We start from the raw sequence: 22,672 nt of genomic DNA, 5'->3' as shown, positions 1-22,672 counted from the left end.
GGAGACTAATGAACAAAATAAATATGCAGAAATCACATTATAAAATTACCTGATATAGAAATGTTCAATTAATAATTACTGACCGTATTCATACATACATCTTTCAATTGTAGGAACATCACGTTTTTGGTAGTTAATTTTTAATTTATTATTTTTTTTTGATTTACAAGATTAAAAGATGTTTTATTTGTATCTCGAACCACCAACAGAAAAATCATAACAGAACGTCTTGATTTGTTAAAATCTATCTACATGAAGCGATTTACTTATATCTTTAAATTCTAATGTCATGTTATATTACACTACATTTTGGGTGCATATTAGTATGTTTAAGGTTTAAACCTCCTTGTTTTTTAAAATACTTGTTATCACAATGAAGATTTATTAAAATGTAAATTATACTTTGTAAATTAAGATATTGTCTTATTAAGCCTGTTTATACATTGTTTTTTTTAAGTCAAAAAATTTACTTCAAAATTTCGAGTGATGTTTTAAGATTTTAAATGTGTTGATAAAATAAAAAAATCATCTTATTAACGGGACTTTCCGTATTAAGTTATGATTTTATGTCACATCGAAGGTATAGAAGATGTAATACATGTGGAAGAAATTTATTATTATTATTGTGGAATAAATGAAATAAAAATTTGAATATTATAATCCGTTCTATGTAATTATTTGTAATACTAAGTGTAACGCTAAGAATTTAAATACCGTAAAATTTTTTTTAAAGAAAGTAAATAGATATTTTTTCTCAAATATTTATTTCTACTATTAAATAAATTATAATCATGTCAAGAAATTCTTCAGTTTATTTCATATTATGGATACTACTTCAAGTAGTTAAAGTAAATTGTCAAATGACGCCTTTTAAGCCATTTGTACATCATCGTCATACTGCTACGCTCATTGATGATAAATTGTATATTTTGGGTGGTTCCGATTTAAACGAAAAACTATTAAAAGAGTTTTTTTATCTTGATGTTTCTGTTCCATTCAATACCCAAGAATTATCATGGCAAGACTTATCAAATATTAATATGGTTCCGCCACATGATTCTGCAACAACAACTAAAGGTGGAGCAAACAATAATACACTATTTTTATACGGTGGATTTTCGAATGATCCAAAAATGCCATTGGTTTACACATTTGACCCACAACACATTGCATGGAATCCTCCAAAAATAACTGGAATTAACACGGTCATAAAATATGAATTAACAGGAGTTATGAATTATAATAATGGAAAATTTTATTTATGGAGCGGAAATATTGATGTGGGTATTTCAAACAATATGCTTATTTTAGACACAATAAATCTTAACTGGGAAATGGGAAGTATAGTTAATGCTCCAAGTTCAAGATGTAATTATGGTGCTGCCTTATTACCCAATAATAAGATTATTTACATAGGTAAGCGAGTAATTTTTTATGAACATATATTTATTTAACAAAAATTATATTTCACACTGCAGTGTTCAACAAATTTGCGAAATAAAAAAAAATCAAAAAACTTAAGCGAAGTATATGCTTCAGCATTAAGTACTTTGTGAAATATAATTATTAAATTAATAGAATCAGCTCAGCTAGACTATTAATAATATAGAATAAAAAGTTAGGTAACAAATAAAAAATACATAAATCATATAACTGTGGTCTAGTACAAAAAAAATAGTATTATTCAAATTCTTTTTTCTGACCATTTTCAAGAGTGCTGAGCAATTTTAATTAGTACAACATGTTTAGTTTAAGTTATAATTTTTTTGAAATCACATACTATGATGTTTTAGTAAGTCGTTATTTAATTACTGTTATTTTATTAATGAACGCTTATTGTTTAGGCGGTATGAACGATGATACTATTAAGTTTGATAGGAAAACTTTGAATATTATTCAAGGTGCCGCTTTAACATTAAATGAGGTAAATTTTGTGATATGTAATTTTTTTTTCTAAAAATCAATTAATTTTAAAAATTATTTATACAGGTTTATATATATGATATGATCAATGACAGTTGGGATACAAAAGTAAGTTATACAAATTATTATGTAAAAATATTAAATTAACTATTATTAAAATAAAATATGTGTATTAATTTTATTACTGAAATTAGATAACATCAGGAAAAATACCTTCTAATAGAGGTGGCTTTTCCGCCATTCTTGGTATGAATTATGAGAATATTATAATTAATATTAAAAAGAAAATATTAATGATAAATGCAATTATTTAACAGGTTTGGATGGTCAGAGAATTATAATTTATGGAGGAATTTTTAATAATCCCGGATATTTAGATACTTCACTTTATGTATTAGATTTAAATGATTTTAATTGGTATGTTCCAAAAATATCTGGAAAAATTCCAAAGCCTAGAGCTTATCATAAAGCAAACGTGATCGGAAAATATATGGTTATATCATTTGGTAAATATAATATTTCAAATATATTAATTATTCTTAAGCAAATTAATTTTTTAACAAAAAATAATTTGATTTAATAGGATATGAATATGATAAAACAGTTGAAAGTGATATATTATTGCTTGATATCAGTAATAATGAAGAATATATATGGACATCAATGTTTGATCCAAAAATGCCATCCCCACCGCCATCATCACCACCACCATCATCACCACCATCGACACCACCATCAACACTTTCACCACCACCTTCACCTTCACCTTCACCTTCACCTTCACCATTACCATTACCATCAAATAATCTAAGCAATACAACTGGTGCAGTTTTGGGAACTTTATTAGGTGGTATTTTATTATCAGTTGGAAGTTTCTTGATATACAAATGGAATAAAAATAAACGAGAACAAAGTACTATACATGGAAATGAAAATTACAATGATTATGGTCAAGAAGAAAAGGAGCTTCCTATCATAAGGGATATTCATAATTATGAACAAGTGATCAATAATAATAATGGGCAAGAAATTATTCAAATACCTAGAAATGAAAATACAACCACAATAATTCCAGCTAATGATCATCATGGGCAAGAAATTATTCTAACGCCCGAAAATGAAAATACAACCAATCATGAACCAACAATAATTCCAGCTAATGATCATCATGAAAATACAACCAATCATGAACCAACAATAATTCCAGCTAATGACCATGGGCAAGCAATTATGCAAACACCCGAAAATGAAAATAATGTAAATATAACTAATCATGAACCAACAATTTCAGCTCCAGCAGTAGTTAGTAATTATAATGATGAAAGGTTATCATTACAAGCTTTTAAAGATGAAATGCTTCAAGCTGTCAAACAAGAAATTAATCAAAATTTGAGAAATGAGATTCTTAAAGTTGTTAGGCAGGAGAGTTATAATAATATAAAAAATAATACAAGACAAGATTAAAATTATTAATTACTATTAATAATAAGTACATAGAGGAATTTATATATGTATTAACTATATACTTTATAATGATTTTATGCTATCACAATATGTAACCTATCCGTTATTATAAAATCGTATATTAGTCTATATTTATCAACCTTTTAAACTAACATACTATTACATACGTCGGCACCTGCCCTGTTCAATTCTATTCTGTTCCGTTCTGATCCGATTAATTTTAGCTAATTAAAAAATTGAATAAATTGAGTGAGTGTTTAATCTTTCCGTTTATTTCCAACCAAGCACATCAATTTTCAATCCGATTTTTAAATTAATTTGATTGGCTAAAAAAATTTAGCAAAAATCGGATCAGAACGGAACAGAATAGATTGAACAGACTAGTATCTTAAAAAAGATTAATGAATTTCAAAAAATATTTAACTTTGAACATTTATTATTATGTCTAATTTAAAATAAACCATCATGGACAAAATGACATATAACCAAATTCAGTTGTTTTTTAATCATTACTACTATTACCTCTGATATGTTGTCTTAATTCTTGCTTTTAGGATTTCTTGTTTCATTTAATCTATTATACTTTTTATCAACATTAATTGATGAACTAGAAACATTAAATTGACTTGTACTTTCACTACTTTGAGCCATTTCTTGTTTAATATCTTTGATAATTTCCTCTTTAAGGTTTTGTACAAATTCAGCTTCTATTGAATTACTCATTATGTCGTCCTTGACTTAAATTTGCTGGAGAAGCTGCTGATAATTTTTTTTATAGTACCGGATGCTTCAACATTTCTTTTTTATTTCTATTATATGTCTCCGCTGAAAGGACCCCTATATTTATAGAAGATTTCCTCCGGTTAAACGCAGTTATTTGCTCATAATAAAAAAATATATTATATGTTTCCTTATCATTTAAAAATCTATTTTCGATTATGTTTGAAATCGGAATCTCTTAATTTTAAAAGTTGTAGTTATGGAAATATAAAGCAACTAATATAAAATAACATTATTAGACTTACTAACTGGTGAAAATGTCATACTTTCCGGAGTTTTTACTGGTCCCAGTGATGTTACTGATGTTATTGTTGCTGATTCTTTTAGTAGTGCTTTGGTAATACAGTCAGACATCTATAATTGCACTCTCCATAATTGCACCTACTATGTATACCCTCTTTAAAATAGAACTGCTACTACCAAAAGTATCACCACTAAAGACTCACAAAAGGACTACAGTCAGACCTTTATAATTGCACCCCTTGGACCATATGCATAATTTTCAAAATAGTGCATTTAGAGAGGGTGTGCATTTATAGAAGTAAAATAATTAGAGATTATATAAGCTTTGGACTGAACTACTAGAGGGTGCATTTAGAGTAGTGTTTAGACTTCAGACCCGTAACCCGTTATTATAACGAGTTAGAGTTTGGAATCGATTAAGGTTAATCGATTAATTAATCGACTAAGACGGTTAATCGATTAAGGTATCTCAAAAATCGGTTAATCGATTAAAATTATCAACCCATAATTCTGGTCAAATTATCTAATGCGCCCCAGAGCTGTGGATTTTTGGTCACGTGTTCTCCGAACTTGGAAGAATTTGTATTAATTTTTTAATGATAATAATAATAAATAAGACTTTCCTATTACTAAATGTATGATCAAAAACAATTTGGTGCAATCTGCGGTCAAAAAAAAAATTTTTTTAATATTTTAATATTAATCGATTATTAATCGATTAGGGCCCTTGGTTAATCGATTATTAATCGATTAAGGGTTTTTTGGTCGGTTCCAACCTCTATAACGAGTTATAACGGATATCCGTTAATATCGGGTTTACGGTTTTAAATTTTACAGCAAAATTCGAAATATAGTGGACACTTGAAAATTGTGATTGTCGGGATTGTCGTTATGAAAAGACATATAACACGTGACATATATATATATGATGGCGTAGTATAAAGTATAATAGAGTATAATATGTAAACATATCAAATATAACATAAATTAATAAATTAAACTTTTTTTCAACAATATTACTTTATTTGATTTTTATTGAACAATGACATTTTCTTTGGAATTTTGTTTGAATGCCTGTCCAATTTGTCTTATTTGCTTAGATTGTCAAAACACATATGATCAAAAATGCACTTGTCAAGCAAGAGAAGTAATATGGAAGAGGAAAAAAGCTAAACGTAATTATGCAGTAGAATTTGTTCACAGACCCCTCACACAAAAAGGTGCCACAAACCAAAAAGTTGTGTTGGACTCGGAATTTGTTGACTGGGTTTTTGCTAATATTTCGAACTTTTACCAACTCAAAATGATGTAAATATTTGTCAAAAATGTATACTTCTCTATATGATAAGCCTTTCAAAATCCTTTCAACTGTTAATGCTTATTTAGTATTGATTTTGGCATCATACAAAAAATCAAAAGAAAATAACACGGGTATATTTAATTAAATTTTAATATAACATAATTACATTATATAGTATATACAATTACCACGCCATCATATATAGTACTCTGTCTAATAACCCACTAGCCGAGTAACCTGAGTACCCGACAATCCCTACAATCAAAATTTTCAAGTGTCCACTATATTTCGAATTTTGCTGTAATGGGTCAACCCGTTTACCCGTTAAGAACCCGGGTCTGAACACTAGACTTCTTTCGGTGGTTCTTTTTTAGAAAATCCTTTTGGTAATTGCTAGTTAAATTATTATTATTTATACAATTTTAACAAATTTTATGCGATTTCAGTTCAGGTAGAAACACTTTTTTTTTTTTAAGAAAGATTATTTATTACACAAAAAATTAATTTAATAAATAAATCCAATTTTTTTTGCAATCAATAATATATGAATATAATTTCGAAATAATCAATTTATAATTACTTATTATCGTATAACGGGGGCCATAGTATCCGGGTATGGAACAATGCTGGAATGCCAATCTATTAGAAAGACCTAACATTGTTATACTTTTGGAAAAAATAAGAGAAATTAAATTATATTATCAAAATAAACAAATGAATTACCTCAATCAATAATAAAAATAGATAATGAAATAAACAATAACACGAGCAGTAAATCATTTAAAAGTAAAACTCATAAATTTGAAATTTACCTGAACCATAAAATGCAACAGAAGGTATAGTGATTATTTAATAATTATTATTTATTTAACTTTCTATTTAACATCATTAGTGTTAATGATATCCTTTTTTAACTAAATAGAAGAGCACAAAATCATATTACTAGAAATTCTTTTAAAATATAAAAATTCAATGATACAAATTTCAGAGGTTTTGACCTGCCATTGCGTGAGTTTTTATTATTAGTAGATAATGTATAAACAATTGGGTTATTTATTAAATTATTTTAAATAATAAAATCGGTAGAAAATGGAAGTTCTTTGGGGTGGTACTGTGGCCCGCAAAATACGGTAACCTTTGAAATGGAATAATGGAATCACAATTATAATAGTGCGATAGCAACCATTACTACAACTTGCGTAACTATACGGTTGAATAATAGTTGCATGTTACTTCATAAAGATATTTAATGTTAAATATAATATGTATATCTTTTTGAATTTAAAAATTAAAAGTGAGATTAATTTTTTTTATGTAATTTTGTTAAATTGTATAATTCCCTTTCTCTAATTTTAAAGTCAACTAAAATTCTATTAATTTATTCATGTAAAAACACTTCACTTCACTCTCATTTTGCTCTATTATCAGTTTATCATAGCTATTATAAATTTATAATAACAAAAATTTTTACTCAACTCGTGACTTTGAAATAGAGGATAATATAAAATTTGATAAAATGAACGCAAAAAATCCTTAATAAGAATTAACAAATTAATAAAATAACAATGAAAAATTGTCTCCATCAAGTTTTACTTCAAATTCTTGCTTATCCTATATAGTAAAAATCTAGACAGACCGCGAGATTTTTATAAAACTTGAAATATTGAGATTATTGTGATTCATACAATTAACACAGGTCATCAGTCACGGAGTCACCAATCGGTTATCAAAGAATAAATATGTTAATTAAATGATAAGTTTTAACAGATTTTAAAAACTAAAAATCATAAACCCAAATTGCCAACATCATAGTTTTAGCATATTATATTACTTTGCTATTAAATTTCTTTATAACTATGAATCTCTAAATTATTTTCTTAATATTATTTATTACCTTTCTGTTTATGAAAATTCTTTATTAAGTTGATATAAACTTCAGTTATATTTGGAGTTATAACACTATTTACCAAATCTATTAATTCTTGTTAAGATAGTCGTATTTTAATCGTACTTATCATTAATCTCGGGTTTTAGCAGACTATTAAAATTCATTAACTTTAATTCCGAATTCATTAGTCAAATTTAGTTGACATCTATAAATCTATTAAGAATTAAAAATTCTCTCATTATATATATACAATTAATTATTTCTTAATCTTATCAATATAAGAAAGAAAAGATTTTTAATTATTATCGTTATTACCCTCTCCATATTAAACAATGAAAATATAGCATAGCCAAATGTGTTAGAGTGTGAAAATGGCTCGTATCCGATATAAGTTCCTCAGTAATAATATGTACACTCCCCGGTAAAAAGTATCCGACCACCCTAAAAATTAAAAAATCTTAAAAAATTCAGTGGGCCCAACAATAAATTTATATTTATTTTAAAAGTTTGAGACATGAGACACTTTTTAAAAGTGTTTTTTTAGCTTAATTATTAGTAAAAATTCGCGGACATTTTTAATTCTAAAAATGGCAAAATTCTTAACTTTTTAACTAGAGCAGTTACGGCCAAATGAATTCCAGAAATCAATTCTTTGACTAAAAAATAGCTTATGTTTAAAAAATCAGAAAGATTGGACTGGTAGTTGCCGAAAAATCCACCACTGAAGATCATAATTTTTATACTAAAATTTGGCAAAAATGGTGATTTTACCGTTTTTACATATAAAAATTATGATCTTCAGTGGTGGATTTTTCGGCAACTACCAGTCCAATCTTTCTGATTTTTTAAACATAAGCTATTTTTTAGTTAAAGAATTGATTTCTGGAATTCATTTGGCCGTAACTGCTCTAGTTAAAAAGTTAAGAATTTTGCCATTTTTAGAATTAAAAATGTCCGCGAATTTTTACTAATAATTAAGCTAAAAAAACACTTTTAAAAAGTGTCTCATGTCTCAAACTTTTAAAATAAATATAAATTTATTGTTGGGCCCACTGAATTTTTTAAGATTTTTTAATTTTTAGGGTGGTCGGATACTTTTTACCGGGGAGTGTAGGTCTGAATTCTTGTCCTTGATTCCTAGGTTTAATTGAATCATTTTCAAAGTTCAATTGTGTGAATTCTTGTCCTTGATTCCTAGGTTTAATTGAATTATTTTCAAAGTTCAATTGTGTGAATTCTTGCCCTTTATTTAAATTTAATAATTTCGTAGATGATGGATTAACTGTTGGTAACATGTTATCATACGTTCTTCCGGGATTTTTCAGTTGATTTTCAAAACTTGGCAAAAATTCTTGTCCTTGATTTAAAATTACTTCATTATTTGTATCAGTTGCTTTAGTTGCTCTTTTATTTTTATAAATTCTCACTAAATAGAAACAAAAAGCAGTTAAAACAATCAAAACAAGACCACCAACTATCCCTCCAACAACTATATCATTTGTAGATTTAGTTCCTTCTACATTGGTTTCTGCTTTTGATTTTCCTTCACCAGTTGGTACTTTTCCAACATCAGGTACCTTTCCAGAATCGGGCACCTTCCCAGCACCTGGTAATTTTCCATCAGCAGGTGCTTTTCTATCGGCTGGAGCTTTTCCATCAACAGGCGCTTTTCCATCATCAGGTGCTTTTCCGGCAACAGGCGCTTTTCCATCGGCTGGAGCTTTTCCATCAGCAGGTGCTTTCCCATCAGCTGGAGCTTTTCCATCAACTGGTGCTTTTCCATCAGCAGGCGCTTTTCCATCAACAGGCGCTTTTCCATCTTCTGGCGCTTTTCCATCAGCAGGTGCTTTTCCATCTTCTGGAGCTTTACCGTCAGCTGGAGCTTTTCCATCGGCAGGCGCTTTTCCATCAACAGGCGCTTTTCCATCAGCTGGAGCTTTTCCATCAACAGGTGCTTTACCATCAACAGGTGCTTTACCATCAGCAGGTGCTTTACCGTCAGCTGGAGCTTTACCATCTTCTGGAGCTTTTCCATTTTCTGGGGCTTTTCCATCAGCAGGTGCTTTACCGTCAGCTGGAGCTTTTCCATTAGCTGGGGCTTTTCCATCAGCTGGGGCTTTTCCATCAGCTGGGGCTTTTCCATCAGCTGGAGCTTTTCCATCAGCAGGTGCTTTTCCATCTTCTGGAGCTTTTCCATCGGCTGGAGCTTTACCATCGGCTGGAGCTTTACCATCGGCTGGAGCTTTCCCATCAGCAGGTGCTTTACCATCAGCGGGCGCTTTTCCGTCAGCCGGTGCTTTTCCATCAACAGGCGCTTTTCCATCAGCTGGAGCTTTTCCATCGGCTGGAGCTTTTCCATCAGCAGGTGCTTTACCATCAGCGGGCGCTTTACCATCGGCTGGAGCTTTCCCATCAGCAGGTGCTTTACCATCAGCGGGCGCTTTTCCGTCAGCCGGTGCTTTTCCATCAACAGGCGCTTTTCCATCCGCAGGCGCTTTACCATCAGCAGGTGCTTTACCATCAGCGGGCGCTTTTCCATCAGCTGGAGCTTTTCCATCATCAGGTGCTTTTCCATCAGCTGGAGCTTTTCCATCAGCTGGAGCTTTTCCATCGGCTGGAGCTTTACCATCGGCTGGAGCTTTCCCATCAGCAGGTGCAGCGGGCGCTTTTCCGTCAGCCGGTGCTTTTCCATCAACAGGCGCTTTTCCATCCGCAGGCGCTTTACCATCAGCAGGTGCTTTCCCATCAGCGGGCGCTTTTCCGTCAGCCGGTGCTTTTCCATCAACAGGCGCTTTTCCATCCGCAGGCGCTTTACCATCAGCAGGTGCTTTTCCATCGGCAGGCGTTGTTCCGGCATCAGGTGGAACTTGAGTGTTTACTTCAAGTATAAAATGAAGTAAAATTATAAAAATCACGAATTTCAAAATAAAATTTTTCATAATTATAGTTTTTATGTAGTATCTACAGATCAGGTGATTTGTACCTGAAATTTATTTAAACCAGTTTCGTAACAAATTTTAAAAAATGAAAATAAAAAATGTTAAACCCATTTTTAATAAAATTTTGTTAGTCCGTTATTCTTTTTTTTAAACTTTTTATAACTCGAAAATATTAAAAAAAAAATAGGGGGTTGTTTTTTTTTTAAAAAAAAAATATATAATAGTATATGATAAACAATGAATTTTTAGAATATTCTACCGTTACAATGTTTCAGGAAAAAAGCATAATGTCGATCGGGGCTAACAATAAACTTGCGCAGTATTTATAATTTTCCGATTTTACATCGTATACCGATCATCAAAAAAATTCTCATTTCAATTTTTGTATGTAGTGATGATATCTTCAAAACTTATCAAGCGTATTATATAAAAAGGGAATAAAGTTAGTTATACTTGAATCTGCAGAATTTTATGACACTGAGATATTGGGATGGATATGAAGTATGAACAGAAGAAAATATATCAAACTAAAAAAGGTTACGTATTTCATTTTAACGCCATTTGTTACCATCCATGCATGTGGATGTATCCTTCTCCGGTTTAGGGTTAGAAATTTTCTTAACATTTTAAAAATAATTCTAAAATTATTTATAGCTATACAGCATATATTTTTATAATATATGGCCAAAAATGATATAATTGCTGCTGATAAACCGTTTCTTAATGATCTATGAGAAAATTTTCTTAAGGCGTTATTTAATTTTATTACAAAAAAATTTTGTTAATTACAATACATTCTATAAAATAAAAAGTTCCAACGGCCCATTAGAGTAAGCTTGTGGAATATTGTATTGTAATCTTCTGAGCTATAGTCCAATATAATGAAATGGACAATTATTTCAAAATTTCTCGTGGATATTTTTAATATTTATAATAATAATTTCATATTAAAATTTCCGAACATTATACTTTAATAATTAATATTCATAAAGATAATGTGACTTTAAATATACTAATATACTCTACTAGCTTTTCATCATTTTCCTCTGTAGATGAGTTCACTTTGTGTGAAAAGAAATTATTTTATTTCTGAAGCGTAAAGTATAAATTATGAGTGACATAAATGAGATTGCAGTAACATATATATAGGCAAGCTATTGGACTAATCTTTGCCGCTACAACAGTTAGATTTCTATTCAAATTTCTGTTAAATATAAATAATGTTATATTGGTTTTAATCTTCTGTGCAAAAGAGATATAATATTTTTTATTGTATCAAATTATATAAAGCTCAACCTCAAAAGAACTGAATATATATTTCGTCATTATACAATTTCGATCCACCCAAGGAGAAAGTTATGTAATACTACTCCAAATTATATTACATTATATTAATTTTGATTTGTTTCTTTCTTTTAATTTGACTACAAATTTTACATAGATTAAATTTCTTGTATCAAAGTTTTTCAATTGCTTAAGTATATTATAAAAAAATAAAAAAAAACGAGATTTTAATTCATATTACGGATTTACCATTTGCCATCATATTTAAAAATCATTAATGTTTTATTGATCAGTTTATAGCCTGTAAAAAACTTTATCCGTAATTTCTGTAAAAACTCCGTAAATATGATAAATTTACGAAAAAATAACAAAATATATAAGTAACTTGGATAATTTCCATAGTTTAGGGATATAAAATCCATTAGAGGGGATAACTTGGTGCTCTTCAAAAATTTACTGATGATACATGTACTAATTTCTTCTAAGAGTGCTGAAGCAAGCGTTTTACTGATTTTAGGGAATGGGAGCCAATAATTGGATATGTTTTACATTAAAAAAGTACTTGAAGCTTTTTTGTAATTGTGAAATTTATTAATTAAAAATTATGGTACAAGTGCTGCCCGCTATAACGACACTCTTTGGGCAATTAGTAAATTTTTCTAATTTTAAGTAGTTATCATATAGGTCTGAAATGACTTCATTTTTTGATTAACGCGTTTCGCATTTTACACGTTTAACAATTAAATCTATAGTATAAATTATATGGAAAATTTTGAAATACTTAATTATAAAAAAAACAAATTTAAAACAAACAGTATACCACGTCCTACTTCAAATAACTTCCCTATAAAAAATTTTTATCCGAATATTTCCATTATTTCTCCGTGTATTCCGTAAAAATTCCGTGAAAATGATACATTCACGGATATCCGTGTTAGCGAGATGAAAATTTCCATGATTTAAGGCTATAATTAAAATGATACATTCACGGAAAAAACATGGAAAGATAAAACACGGATCAGATTTTTTACAGGGCTTACCCAACTAACGTTTCAAGCCTGTGGTTTTATGCTACGCAACTCTCCCCAGGCGTCACTTCATATGGCACCAACAACCAAAGAGGGGAGGAAGTGACGAAACAGTGAAATTAAGAACGAGTGAAGGAGGCGAACAAAAGATCTCACCATCTTTTAGCTCTGAAAATCTTTTTTTTGGTTGGACTTGAAGAATCATAATGATCAGTTTTAATTAAGGTACTATTTATCTTTAAATTTCATGCTGTTTGAGAAGGAAAATCCAGACCACCATAGCATGACAATGATGTGAGGACTATTGTTCTATTCATTTACAGGAGGAATAATTATGAACCTTCCTCACGGGTCATGTGAGGTCTATTTTTCTAAAGGAGGAACAAATTATCAGCCTCAAACACTGTGATATCTTGTCATGGATATATTTTCATTGGATTTAGAGCTCTAGCATAGAAGCTCATCGTGGCCACAGTTATGTGGTCTTAGACTGCTTACTATGAACATCTATCTCTGTTTTCAACAAATAAATTGTGTGTCAAGGTTTTGCTGCCCAAACATTCATGTTGTTTAGACTCACTTGTTTCTTTTTTTTAGATGATGGTTTGTGAATTAACCACCATTGATAATAATCGGAGAATCATCTATCTTTCTATCAGTCACAAGAATAGTGTTAAATGAGTAGCACTCCACTACTGCCTAAATATATCAACATATAACATTAAAGTGTGTTAAACCATTTACTTTAGGAAAAATATAACAAACTGGTGTTCCAAACAATATTTAACTTGCAACAGACTATCAACATTATCAATTATATATTCTTGTAATCCTGCAATTATAACATTATTCTTTCTGTACACCAAGAAAGTGCCACCTAAGGGTAAATATAAATACTGGTATTTATTCATTTTCTTATTGTCCAAATTTATCTGTTTTAATTTATATACTACCGATTTAATTATAATATTTTTTATCAAACGCCATGGATATTGGCATCATTGAATTGTAATTATTCGTCAATGGATTATGATGTGTGGATGACCACTCCATTTGATACAAACGTATCAAAAGCAGATTTATCTATAATTATAGAGGCCTAGAATAAGTAATTTCATAGCTAGGCTTTAGCGATTAAATTTATAAATATATGTAATTTAATGAGAGAATATCCCATATAGCACCAAAAGTTTAAAAGTGACATTTATATGAATTATAATTAATGAAAAGTTCATATTCCCTATAATGATCTAGAAAAGAAATTGATTACAAAATTATATGTTATTAAAATTTCGAAGCAATTGATAGAAGAAAAAAAGTTACAGGTTTTTTTCTTAACGTCATTTAAATATAAGGATGAAGATTATAATATTAAAATGGAAGATATGAAGAAAGAGTTATATGAAGAATATCTTAATTTAGAAGATATATGGATAATATGGAACAGTATACTAGATGAGTTTAATTTAAAATGGAATAATATTAACATTATTTACAGTTGTTATGAACAGTGGGGGGCGAAAAATCCAACATATATCGCTAATAAGGTGGAGATCTTAATGCTAGATCAATTAACAAATTTATTTTGTTATGAGTATCTGTTACAATATAGAATGGGCGCTTACATTCAAATTAATTAAGAATGGAATTTCAACTAATAAATTCTCAACGAACGAGTTAGATACAAAGTACGAGCCTTTAGACCCTTTAAACATTACCAATTTATGATATTTTATAGCTAAAGGAAAGTTGGGATTAAATCTAACAAATGCGTGAGGTGTCATTTAGAAGTTGAATCATGGAATCATACATGGAAATGCTCTAAGAATATATTGTAATTACAGAGTGGCAGTCCAGCTCTACCAGCTCAAGCTCTACCAACATATGCAACAACTAAAACCGTAATAATCACAACAACAACAGCGGTAGCAGCAAATGTATCAGAAGTAGAATCAACGGTAGCAACAGAATTTAAAATGATAGTTGCTGAGGGATACTTGGTGGTTTAATTTTAACTTTTCTAGTTAGTTTATGCTTTTTTTTAGTAAGAAGGTGTAAAATAAAAAAAAAGAATTTACTTCTGGACTGAATAATGTAATAATTTCGAACCATGAACAAGAATTTACACCAAATTTACCAAATTATAATATTCAACAAGGAAGTGAAGGAACGACACGTGAACTAGGAAAAGATAATGAAATTATTTAAATATTAGACAAGGAAATTTATCATATATCGATGAAAATGTTATTGAACAAATGAAACAAGATGTTCTACGAGATATTAAGCAAGAATTAAAACAAAAGATAAGAACAAAAGCAATGACGTCATTGGTCAGAAATAATAATGTTGAAGATGATAATAGTGATAGTAAAAATGATAATAGATAAAATAATATTTTAATTAACAATATTTTATTGTCACATTCTAAATTTAGTCCATCGGTGATAATAAATTTAGCGGACGGATATTTTGCTCGTTTAGAGATTTGCATATAGAATATAGGGTTTTTTTTTATTTTATCATATTAAGAAAATATCAAATCGGTTTTAAATCAATTGTTTATCGTGTAATAAATAAAGCTTAATTACTAGTATTTGCTATATGTTTGCTAGTTACGTGAAATTTTATTTGACCTGTTTATTATTTTCGCTAAACTTAATGCATGTTAGGAATTATTTAATAAAACTTCACAAGGAATGAAAATAAATACATGACATAAGATATGAAATTGAAATGATTTAGTAACGAATTTCTTGCGAAGCAAGCTTCTAAAAAAAAAATGAATTTCAAATCAAAGAATCTCGATGTTGCACAAGAATTTATGATATTGTGCAGTAACTGGTTGATCATTCCGTCCTATGAAATGATTGTTATTTATTTTTGATATAGAATTCGTTAGTTTAATTATTTTTATTATTTTCATTATATTATTTTATTATGTATCATTTTATATTTGTATACTATTTGTATACAATAGATTATATTGTAAGGATATTTATTATTAGAAGCAGGACGTGGTCAATGGACTAATAAAATCAAATATATGTATAGTCTCATGCAATTTTACTATTACAGATTTTTTGTAAATTTGATACCTATATTTATAATTAAGTAATATCATAATTTTGAAAAAATGTATTAATCTCGTATACAAATATTTAAATTTCATTTACCAAACATTTTTTCAAAGAGATGTGATGTCCGAATCTCATTTAATTGATTTTCTTGCATCTCTGAAAGAACTTCTCTTGATTTTTTTTCTTTGGGGAACGAATTTCTTTAAGGCCATCCTTAAGGGAATCTTTTAGATTTTCTTTTGATTTTGAACTTGTATTTCACGTGCTTTTTTTTAATTGTCTTGAAATAGGAGGCATTTTCCCATTAAAAAATCCGAAATCGCAGGTAAAGCCGTAAGTCCGTACTCCGTAACTATCCGGATATCTGGAAAAAAAGAATTTATCCGGGTTCAGATTAACAATTTATAGTGATTTTTATAAAGTATATACATACATCATTAATTCCTTGTGTCGAGAAGTGAAGAGAAAAAATGCGGCGATGCACTTCTTCAATCAGTTTGTCATGAATTAATCGAGTAATGTGCTAGTCAGCTAGTACAGTAGATTGTACATATATTTGCGCGCGTGTAAGGACCAATCAGGTTTAAGATCAGGGCTTAACAACGATATCGAGATCAAAATAATAAGCGTACAAATAACATTAAGGTGGCAGAACAAAGAATAGCCAGAATTATTTAAAACTATTTACATGTGTTAAATTAAAAGCGTTCGTAGTCAAAACACTGATGCGTGAAAAATGCACGTGACGTGACTGATAATGCGCATGTAAAGTTTTAGTAGTATATGTTTCATATGACGATAACAATAATGTTAAGAAAAGTTGTAGAGTTCACCTCATTCCGAATTTTCTGAGGATCCTTTCTATTTCATTATTGATAAAGAATGAAAGAATGATTTATAATAGTAAACGCCAATTAATATGACAAATAATCTATAAGCATAAATTAATTATGATTTTCACCATAACATTGCATGGCTAAATGACAGTAGAAAATTGTAAGGTTAAAAATGTTTATGTTATACTACAAAACTTATTTATTTTTTTTTTTCAAAAAAAAAATAAATGAATACTGTACATGAAATGAAAAATAATTAAGAAGAAAGGGAATTTGATGTAAATCGTGGAGTCAAATTAGAGAAGAGGGGAAGTATTTGTAAGTTTAATATGCTTGTAAAAAGGTTTACATTTAAGATTTAATAAACATAGAGATAATCTAATTTCAATATACTGTATATAATCCATATTCCAAGATTATTCATAGCTATTATATGAATACATGAAATGAAAAATAATTGTTAATTAATAATATAATAAGAAAATTCTTGCTTTTGTAAAACGATGCCGATTTGGTTTTTGCATGATGGATTAATTAGGGAAGAGATTGGGAAGTATTTTAAGTTTAATATGCTTGTAAAAATGTTTCCATCTAAGACTTTATAATATTAAAATATTAGAAGTAATCTAATTATAATATACTATATATAATTCATACTCATTACTAAGATTATTCATAGCTATTATATTTCAGCTTTTCATAACAGATTTACTTTAAAGCATCGCCTCTTTCATAAGTTCAAATAGCTCAAATTAATAAAAAATTTATAATAACTTCCATCCAATTATACGGAATTTAATAATGTTAAAAATCAAGTTTAAAATTCCACATAGTTGTTTATATAAAAATGTAAATAATGGAGATTGTGAAATAAAAGACAGGGACGATCACCTTTGGTTAAACCATGTTTGCGAAGGTCATACCAAACACTGTGTCATCATGTCAATATCTGTGATGCATCCGGGAAAAAAATCATATAAGTGTGAACAATCAATTACTTTGCTAAATATTCTAGTTCATATCAAAAATCTTTGTTTCAATAATAATTTGAGCTGTGGCGTGATTGCATTTAAATTTCACATTTTCGATCTTTTCGAGTAGTGTATAAGAACCCGGTGGTGGTGGACGATTTTCACAATCATTATGATTTCCCTAACATATTGCTACAAATACAAAATAATGATGGAATTTGAAAGAACAGAATAAGTGATTTATACAAAGATTTATATTAAAAATAAATTAATATTAAAGATTCTGATTACCTTATCATTACAAAATAGGAAAATATTAATACAATCAACGGAAAAGATCCTTTATCAATTGCTAATTTCGCCGTTTGTCGAATCAATAACATATGATTCTATGGTACCTCCTATAATATCAAATGAATTTTGTAAATAAACATAGCAGAAACAACAAATATAATTATAACAGATATATACCCATATTTAAAAAGTCAATAGATTTGTAAGTTCTCCTTTTTATAGTAACTTGTTAATTGACTTCTTTCCTTTAAGAAGTACTTTACATAATTTTGCCAATTACACAGCTAAATCTGGCCTTAATAAACCACTTACACTTTTATTAAATTTATTAAATTTCAGGGTGTAAAGTGTATGTGTATTTTCCGCCAAAAATAATTTTTATAAACGAATCTAAGTAGCTGTGCCTATATCCCATTAAAGCATAAAAATTCGCATTTAGAAAAATGGCTTATTATATATACAATAAACAGAACGAAAGTTCAGTTACTATCGTATACCTATTTCAATGAAGTGAATGCTCTAATTCTTTTAATCATCATATGTTTCATTTGGATCACCATCAAACGTTATTTTCCTGATGACACTATAAAGCGATACAAATTTAGCAAGGTTGTTTCGATACAAATTTTTCATCCACTTCATCACTTTATCACTTGGACACTTGGGCACTCTCATGATGTTGTCTCAACATTATTTGTTAAATTCCGCTAGATCAAAACACATATGACGAAAATTCATTTTGGTGAGCCTAATTATTGTATATGAAAATTAATCAATGCCAAAATATCTCCATAAGACTCTTGATGTCTTCATTCGCTTCTCACTATAAAGTCGAAAGGATCTTTTGTAGAATCCGTGTTTTCAACGAAGTAAGAAAGTTAAGATATTTCTTGATAAAATGACATTTGCTGTTTTCATACTAACTTTTTTTGATTTTGATACTTTTGGGGTTGTTTGTAAGTTTCTTTACGAAACTGTGTAATATAAAGGATATAAACAACCGTTTCATCAACCGTCACAATCTTCTAAAATCGCTAAATGTTTCGAGACGGATCCAAAAAAAATTCCTTTTTATTTTTTGCATTATCTTGGTTGTAATCGATATCTACTCGGAGGTTGATCGTTTGTGTAATTCACATGAAAAGATTTCTCTCGACTGTTTCAAGTAGTTCTGCCAATTCGCTGAGTTACTTGATAGGGATGAAAAACTTGAACGTGGAAATTTTGATCGCAAGTCTCGAGCAATTTTCTAGATTCAGTGGAATCATTATATTCAAATAGCTCTTTCACGAAGCTTACTACTGATTCTGGGCTTTCGTATGAAGTTCAAGCTGACACCCGCTTGTCAAAAATTTCTTATACTTTCAGCGGGCATCTGTGCCCGTGAAGGTGTCTGACTTGTTGAAATATATGAATTTTTATGACGGCGAAGTAGTTAATAAAGTCTAAATGTCGTCAATACGAGATGTCACGCACATGGTATCATGTGATATGGTGATCACCATCTAAAAATGGCGACGCGTAAAAAACTTTGCAGTTTGCACTGTATCTGATATTGCATCTCTTTCCGCGGTTGCCACGCAAGTCCTGATCTTATAAGGTATCAGAGTGGTTATTTTGCGGTGGGCTTACAAGTCTTACATGAGAGTGTTCCGAGCAAGCAATTTATAAATATTGCATAAAAAAGTAATTTTTTTGGTCTCTTAAGAAACAGTTTGGTAATTCCGTTTCCAATTTTATTTTTAATTATTTTTTTTTATTATTACTATATATAAATATATAAATATTTTTTTTTTTACTGAATTAAGGAATAGGCTGTAACATAAATAAATGAAATGCTTTCGAGGGAAGGAGTACACAGATTTTTAGGCAATACTGTATAATTCGGCATATAATTTCTATAGTTGATCGAATCATCTTTTACTGCAAAAGTTCCAGAACAAAAACCAAGTATACCTCACTTTTATTTTTATTATTCAATCGAATGGTAATTTTTAAAATTATTTGTATTGCACATATTTTCGTCATACTGCGCTGTGTCAAATTATCACTTCACCAATTTGACAAATGAAGTTATTAATGTGCCGATATAATAAGATTGAAGAGAAATATGACCTAAATTTTCATGGACATCTAATATAACAATGATTTTGATCAGCATATATAGAAGAAATCAAAATGATCAGTGAGCATTCACTTTTTATATGATTTGTAATAGGCTTAAGAATCGATTTTGGAATGGAAATTTACTTTAACTTGGTCTTATGATTTCACGAAAATCTGATCAATGGATTTGCTCAAATCATAAAAAAAAAAACTTTGAAAATCTGAGTTAGTGGGATATTGTAATAGTGCTTCAAGAACAACTTAAAAATCTTAAACCGAAGTAACAAATAAACGTGAATTGATTGAATTCATAAAGAAAGATCTTAAAATATGATGTGATGTTAGAAAAAAGAGTATTAGCGGAATTCATTATGCAACTTACTTTCATATTTTGAGTAATCTTTACTCTTTTAAATGGAAAAAAAAAATTCTTGATGCTACCTATATATAAAGATCAAAAGTTTTATTATCATTACTATGTATAAATTTCATTGAGTATAGACGGGAAGTTTCGAAACAAATGCTTTATTGTGTTTCTCCTTCTCTTATGATCGTAATGTGTTTCTAAAATTGATCAAGAAATAAATGGGAGTTCACTTTGGAGTTAAAGGTATAATAGATTCATTATGTATTGAAATTGAAAATGAGATAAACGAAATAATAAATAACAAGGGATTGTTGGTAGCAGAAAAGAACGTAGATTCAGATCCACACACATATAGCTTCTGGAATGACGAAGTGACTCGTGCTCAAAAAATGGAGGAAGACTCTTTATAACTAGATGATTTGAATCTTATATATACATATTTCTCACAGTTAGTTCAAAATTAAAAGAGCAAATATACTTAAATAGTAGGAGATCAGGGTGAAAATGATAACAATTACTATCATCATCAACAGCATCTAAGGGGAATGAAGAATGTAAAAGTATGGATCACGAATTTTTGAGGAATTTTTTAAATACTCCACCGGTTGAAAAATATAAAAGTAAACCATTTAAAAGATCGAAGACCTACGATTTTGAAAGCAAGTCAGATCCACTTGCCATGTTTGAGTTAAAGTTGAAAGCTGCTTCTCTTTACCTCTCTTCTGTCAATGAAAAACTGGATGAACAGATTTGTTTGGTTATAGCATTTCGTACATTGCGCAACATCAAATCACAGATGTTAGAGAGTGAACAGGACCCCGGATGATTATAGTTGAGGTCATATCCGACTATGTTTTAAACTTTATACATTATTTATCTTATAATTTTATTAAGTTAATATTATAAAATAATATAGAAAAAAATGGTTCTTTTAAAGAAAGAATCTTTTGATACCAAAATTATGCAAATTTACTGATTAAAATTAGAGATAAAGTCGTGTAACAAGACAAAATTTGGCAAAAAAATATACTATCGGTATACATAGAAATATTCAAAAAAATAAAAAACTATATTATTAAATATTACTTTTTAAATTACAAAGTTATAAATAGTAGGAAGGCAACTATTTTATTAAAATTTTACATTTATATCTTTTAAAATAAATTCAAGATGGTAATAATAAATTTTTGAAAATTCTTAACATAAGGGATATGACCTTGATTATAATTGTCCGAGGTCCTGAGTGAACGACATCTTGTTGTCGGAGGGTCAAGGTCAAGAAAGTATAATATACTATACATACTGACAAAAAATATATTTATACTTATTTATAATCTGTCATGCCAAAAATTATTGTTAAAATAAATTACGAAATTTGAGGACACAGTTACAAATCTTGTGTAGAATTAAAATTAAAATTTCTCCAAATAATATGTGGCAGTGGATTTTTTTAATTTAAACATTTCAAAAAAATTATGTAAATGTTGTAATAATGTTATAATTAGGACAATTTACCAATACTTATTTCATTCAGTTTTTTTATCTTTTGCTTAAAAGGTTGGACAAACCGCTATTAGAAAAATTATAATGATTTCCGGGTAGAATTAAAAATGTTGTGAAATTCTGTCCTAATGCTGGTATAATAACAACCACCACTAGTAATATTTATTTAAAAAGTTATTAATTGGCTATTTATACTAAAAAATTTTCTCAACTCAATTTTTTTTTTGATTTTTTCAATTTTATTAAATTTGCTTAATTTACAATTCACCTAAGAATCAGAGCAAATTATTATATAAAAATTGGAAAAAATAATTAAAAGCATTATCTCATAATTCAGTAATTGGATTTTGATGAATTTTTAAGTTAATTTGTAATTTTCAATGTTCTTTATGTTCTTTTCAAAATAAAAAAAAAAAATATTTAAAATTGGATTAATAAATTGTAAGATAATTGTCAAAAATTATTTAAATAGCTTTCAAATTTCAAATCTGCTTTTTTTTTGCAAAAGTAATTTTTTGTAATTATCTCATAATATATTGGTCCAATTTTGAATATCTTTTTTTTTATTTTAAAAAAGGTATTAAAAATTATAAAATAGTTTAAAGATTTATTGAAATCCAATTACTAGATTATAAGATAATATTTTTAATTGCTTCCTTCAATTTT

General features: G+C 28.7%; 5 protein-coding genes across 5 annotated transcripts; 3 read left to right on the top strand and 2 right to left on the bottom strand.

The window, feature by feature from the left end:
* Positions 1–791: 791 nt before the first annotated feature.
* On the top strand, positions 792–3,387 carry OCT59_027799 (uncharacterized protein; the record flags this gene model as incomplete). Its single annotated transcript, XM_025309848.1, has 6 exons — positions 792–1,416; positions 1,845–1,924; positions 1,990–2,031; positions 2,118–2,169; positions 2,241–2,429; positions 2,507–3,387. 6 exons carry the CDS (start codon positions 792–794, stop codon positions 3,385–3,387), a joined length of 1,869 nt encoding a protein of 622 aa, XP_025188721.1.
* Positions 3,388–3,924: 537 nt separating this feature from the next.
* Positions 3,925–4,521, bottom strand: OCT59_027798 (uncharacterized protein; the record flags this gene model as incomplete). The annotated part of the gene is made up of 2 exons (XM_025323958.1): positions 3,925–4,094; positions 4,413–4,521. 2 exons carry the CDS (start codon positions 4,519–4,521, stop codon positions 3,925–3,927), a joined length of 279 nt encoding a protein of 92 aa, XP_025188720.1.
* A 4,138-nt stretch (positions 4,522–8,659) lies between these two features.
* OCT59_027797 (uncharacterized protein) lies at positions 8,660–10,537 on the bottom strand (the record flags this gene model as incomplete). The annotated part of the gene is made up of 1 exon (XM_025309847.2): positions 8,660–10,537. The coding sequence occupies one exon, from the start codon at positions 10,535–10,537 to the stop codon at positions 8,660–8,662; it is 1,878 nt and encodes a 625-aa protein (XP_025188719.2).
* A 3,688-nt stretch (positions 10,538–14,225) lies between these two features.
* On the top strand, positions 14,226–14,858 carry OCT59_027796 (uncharacterized protein; the record flags this gene model as incomplete). The annotated part of the gene is made up of 2 exons (XM_025323957.2): positions 14,226–14,396; positions 14,694–14,858. The coding sequence occupies 2 exons, from the start codon at positions 14,226–14,228 to the stop codon at positions 14,856–14,858; spliced, it is 336 nt and encodes a 111-aa protein (XP_025188718.2).
* Positions 14,859–19,570: 4,712 nt separating this feature from the next.
* OCT59_027795 (uncharacterized protein) lies at positions 19,571–21,918 on the top strand. Its single transcript, XM_066137230.1, has 2 exons — positions 19,571–19,748; positions 19,839–21,918. The coding sequence occupies exon 2, from the start codon at positions 21,066–21,068 to the stop codon at positions 21,327–21,329; it is 264 nt and encodes an 87-aa protein (XP_065993638.1). The 5' UTR covers positions 19,571–19,748; positions 19,839–21,065; the 3' UTR covers positions 21,330–21,918.
* The last annotated feature ends 754 nt before the right edge of the window (positions 21,919–22,672 follow it).

Source organism: Rhizophagus irregularis, chromosome 7 (genome assembly GCF_026210795.1).
Source record: "Rhizophagus irregularis chromosome 7, complete sequence".
Lineage (NCBI taxonomy): Eukaryota > Fungi > Glomeromycota > Glomeromycetes > Glomerales > Glomeraceae > Rhizophagus > Rhizophagus irregularis.
Note: the sequence above shows the minus strand (reverse complement) of the source record. Positions and strands in the feature narration are given on the sequence as shown.

Coding starts and splice junctions, on each gene's coding strand:
- OCT59_027795 (XM_066137230.1), top strand. CDS start 21,066: ATGGATCACGAATTTTTGAGGAATTTTTTAAATACTCCACCGGTTGAA.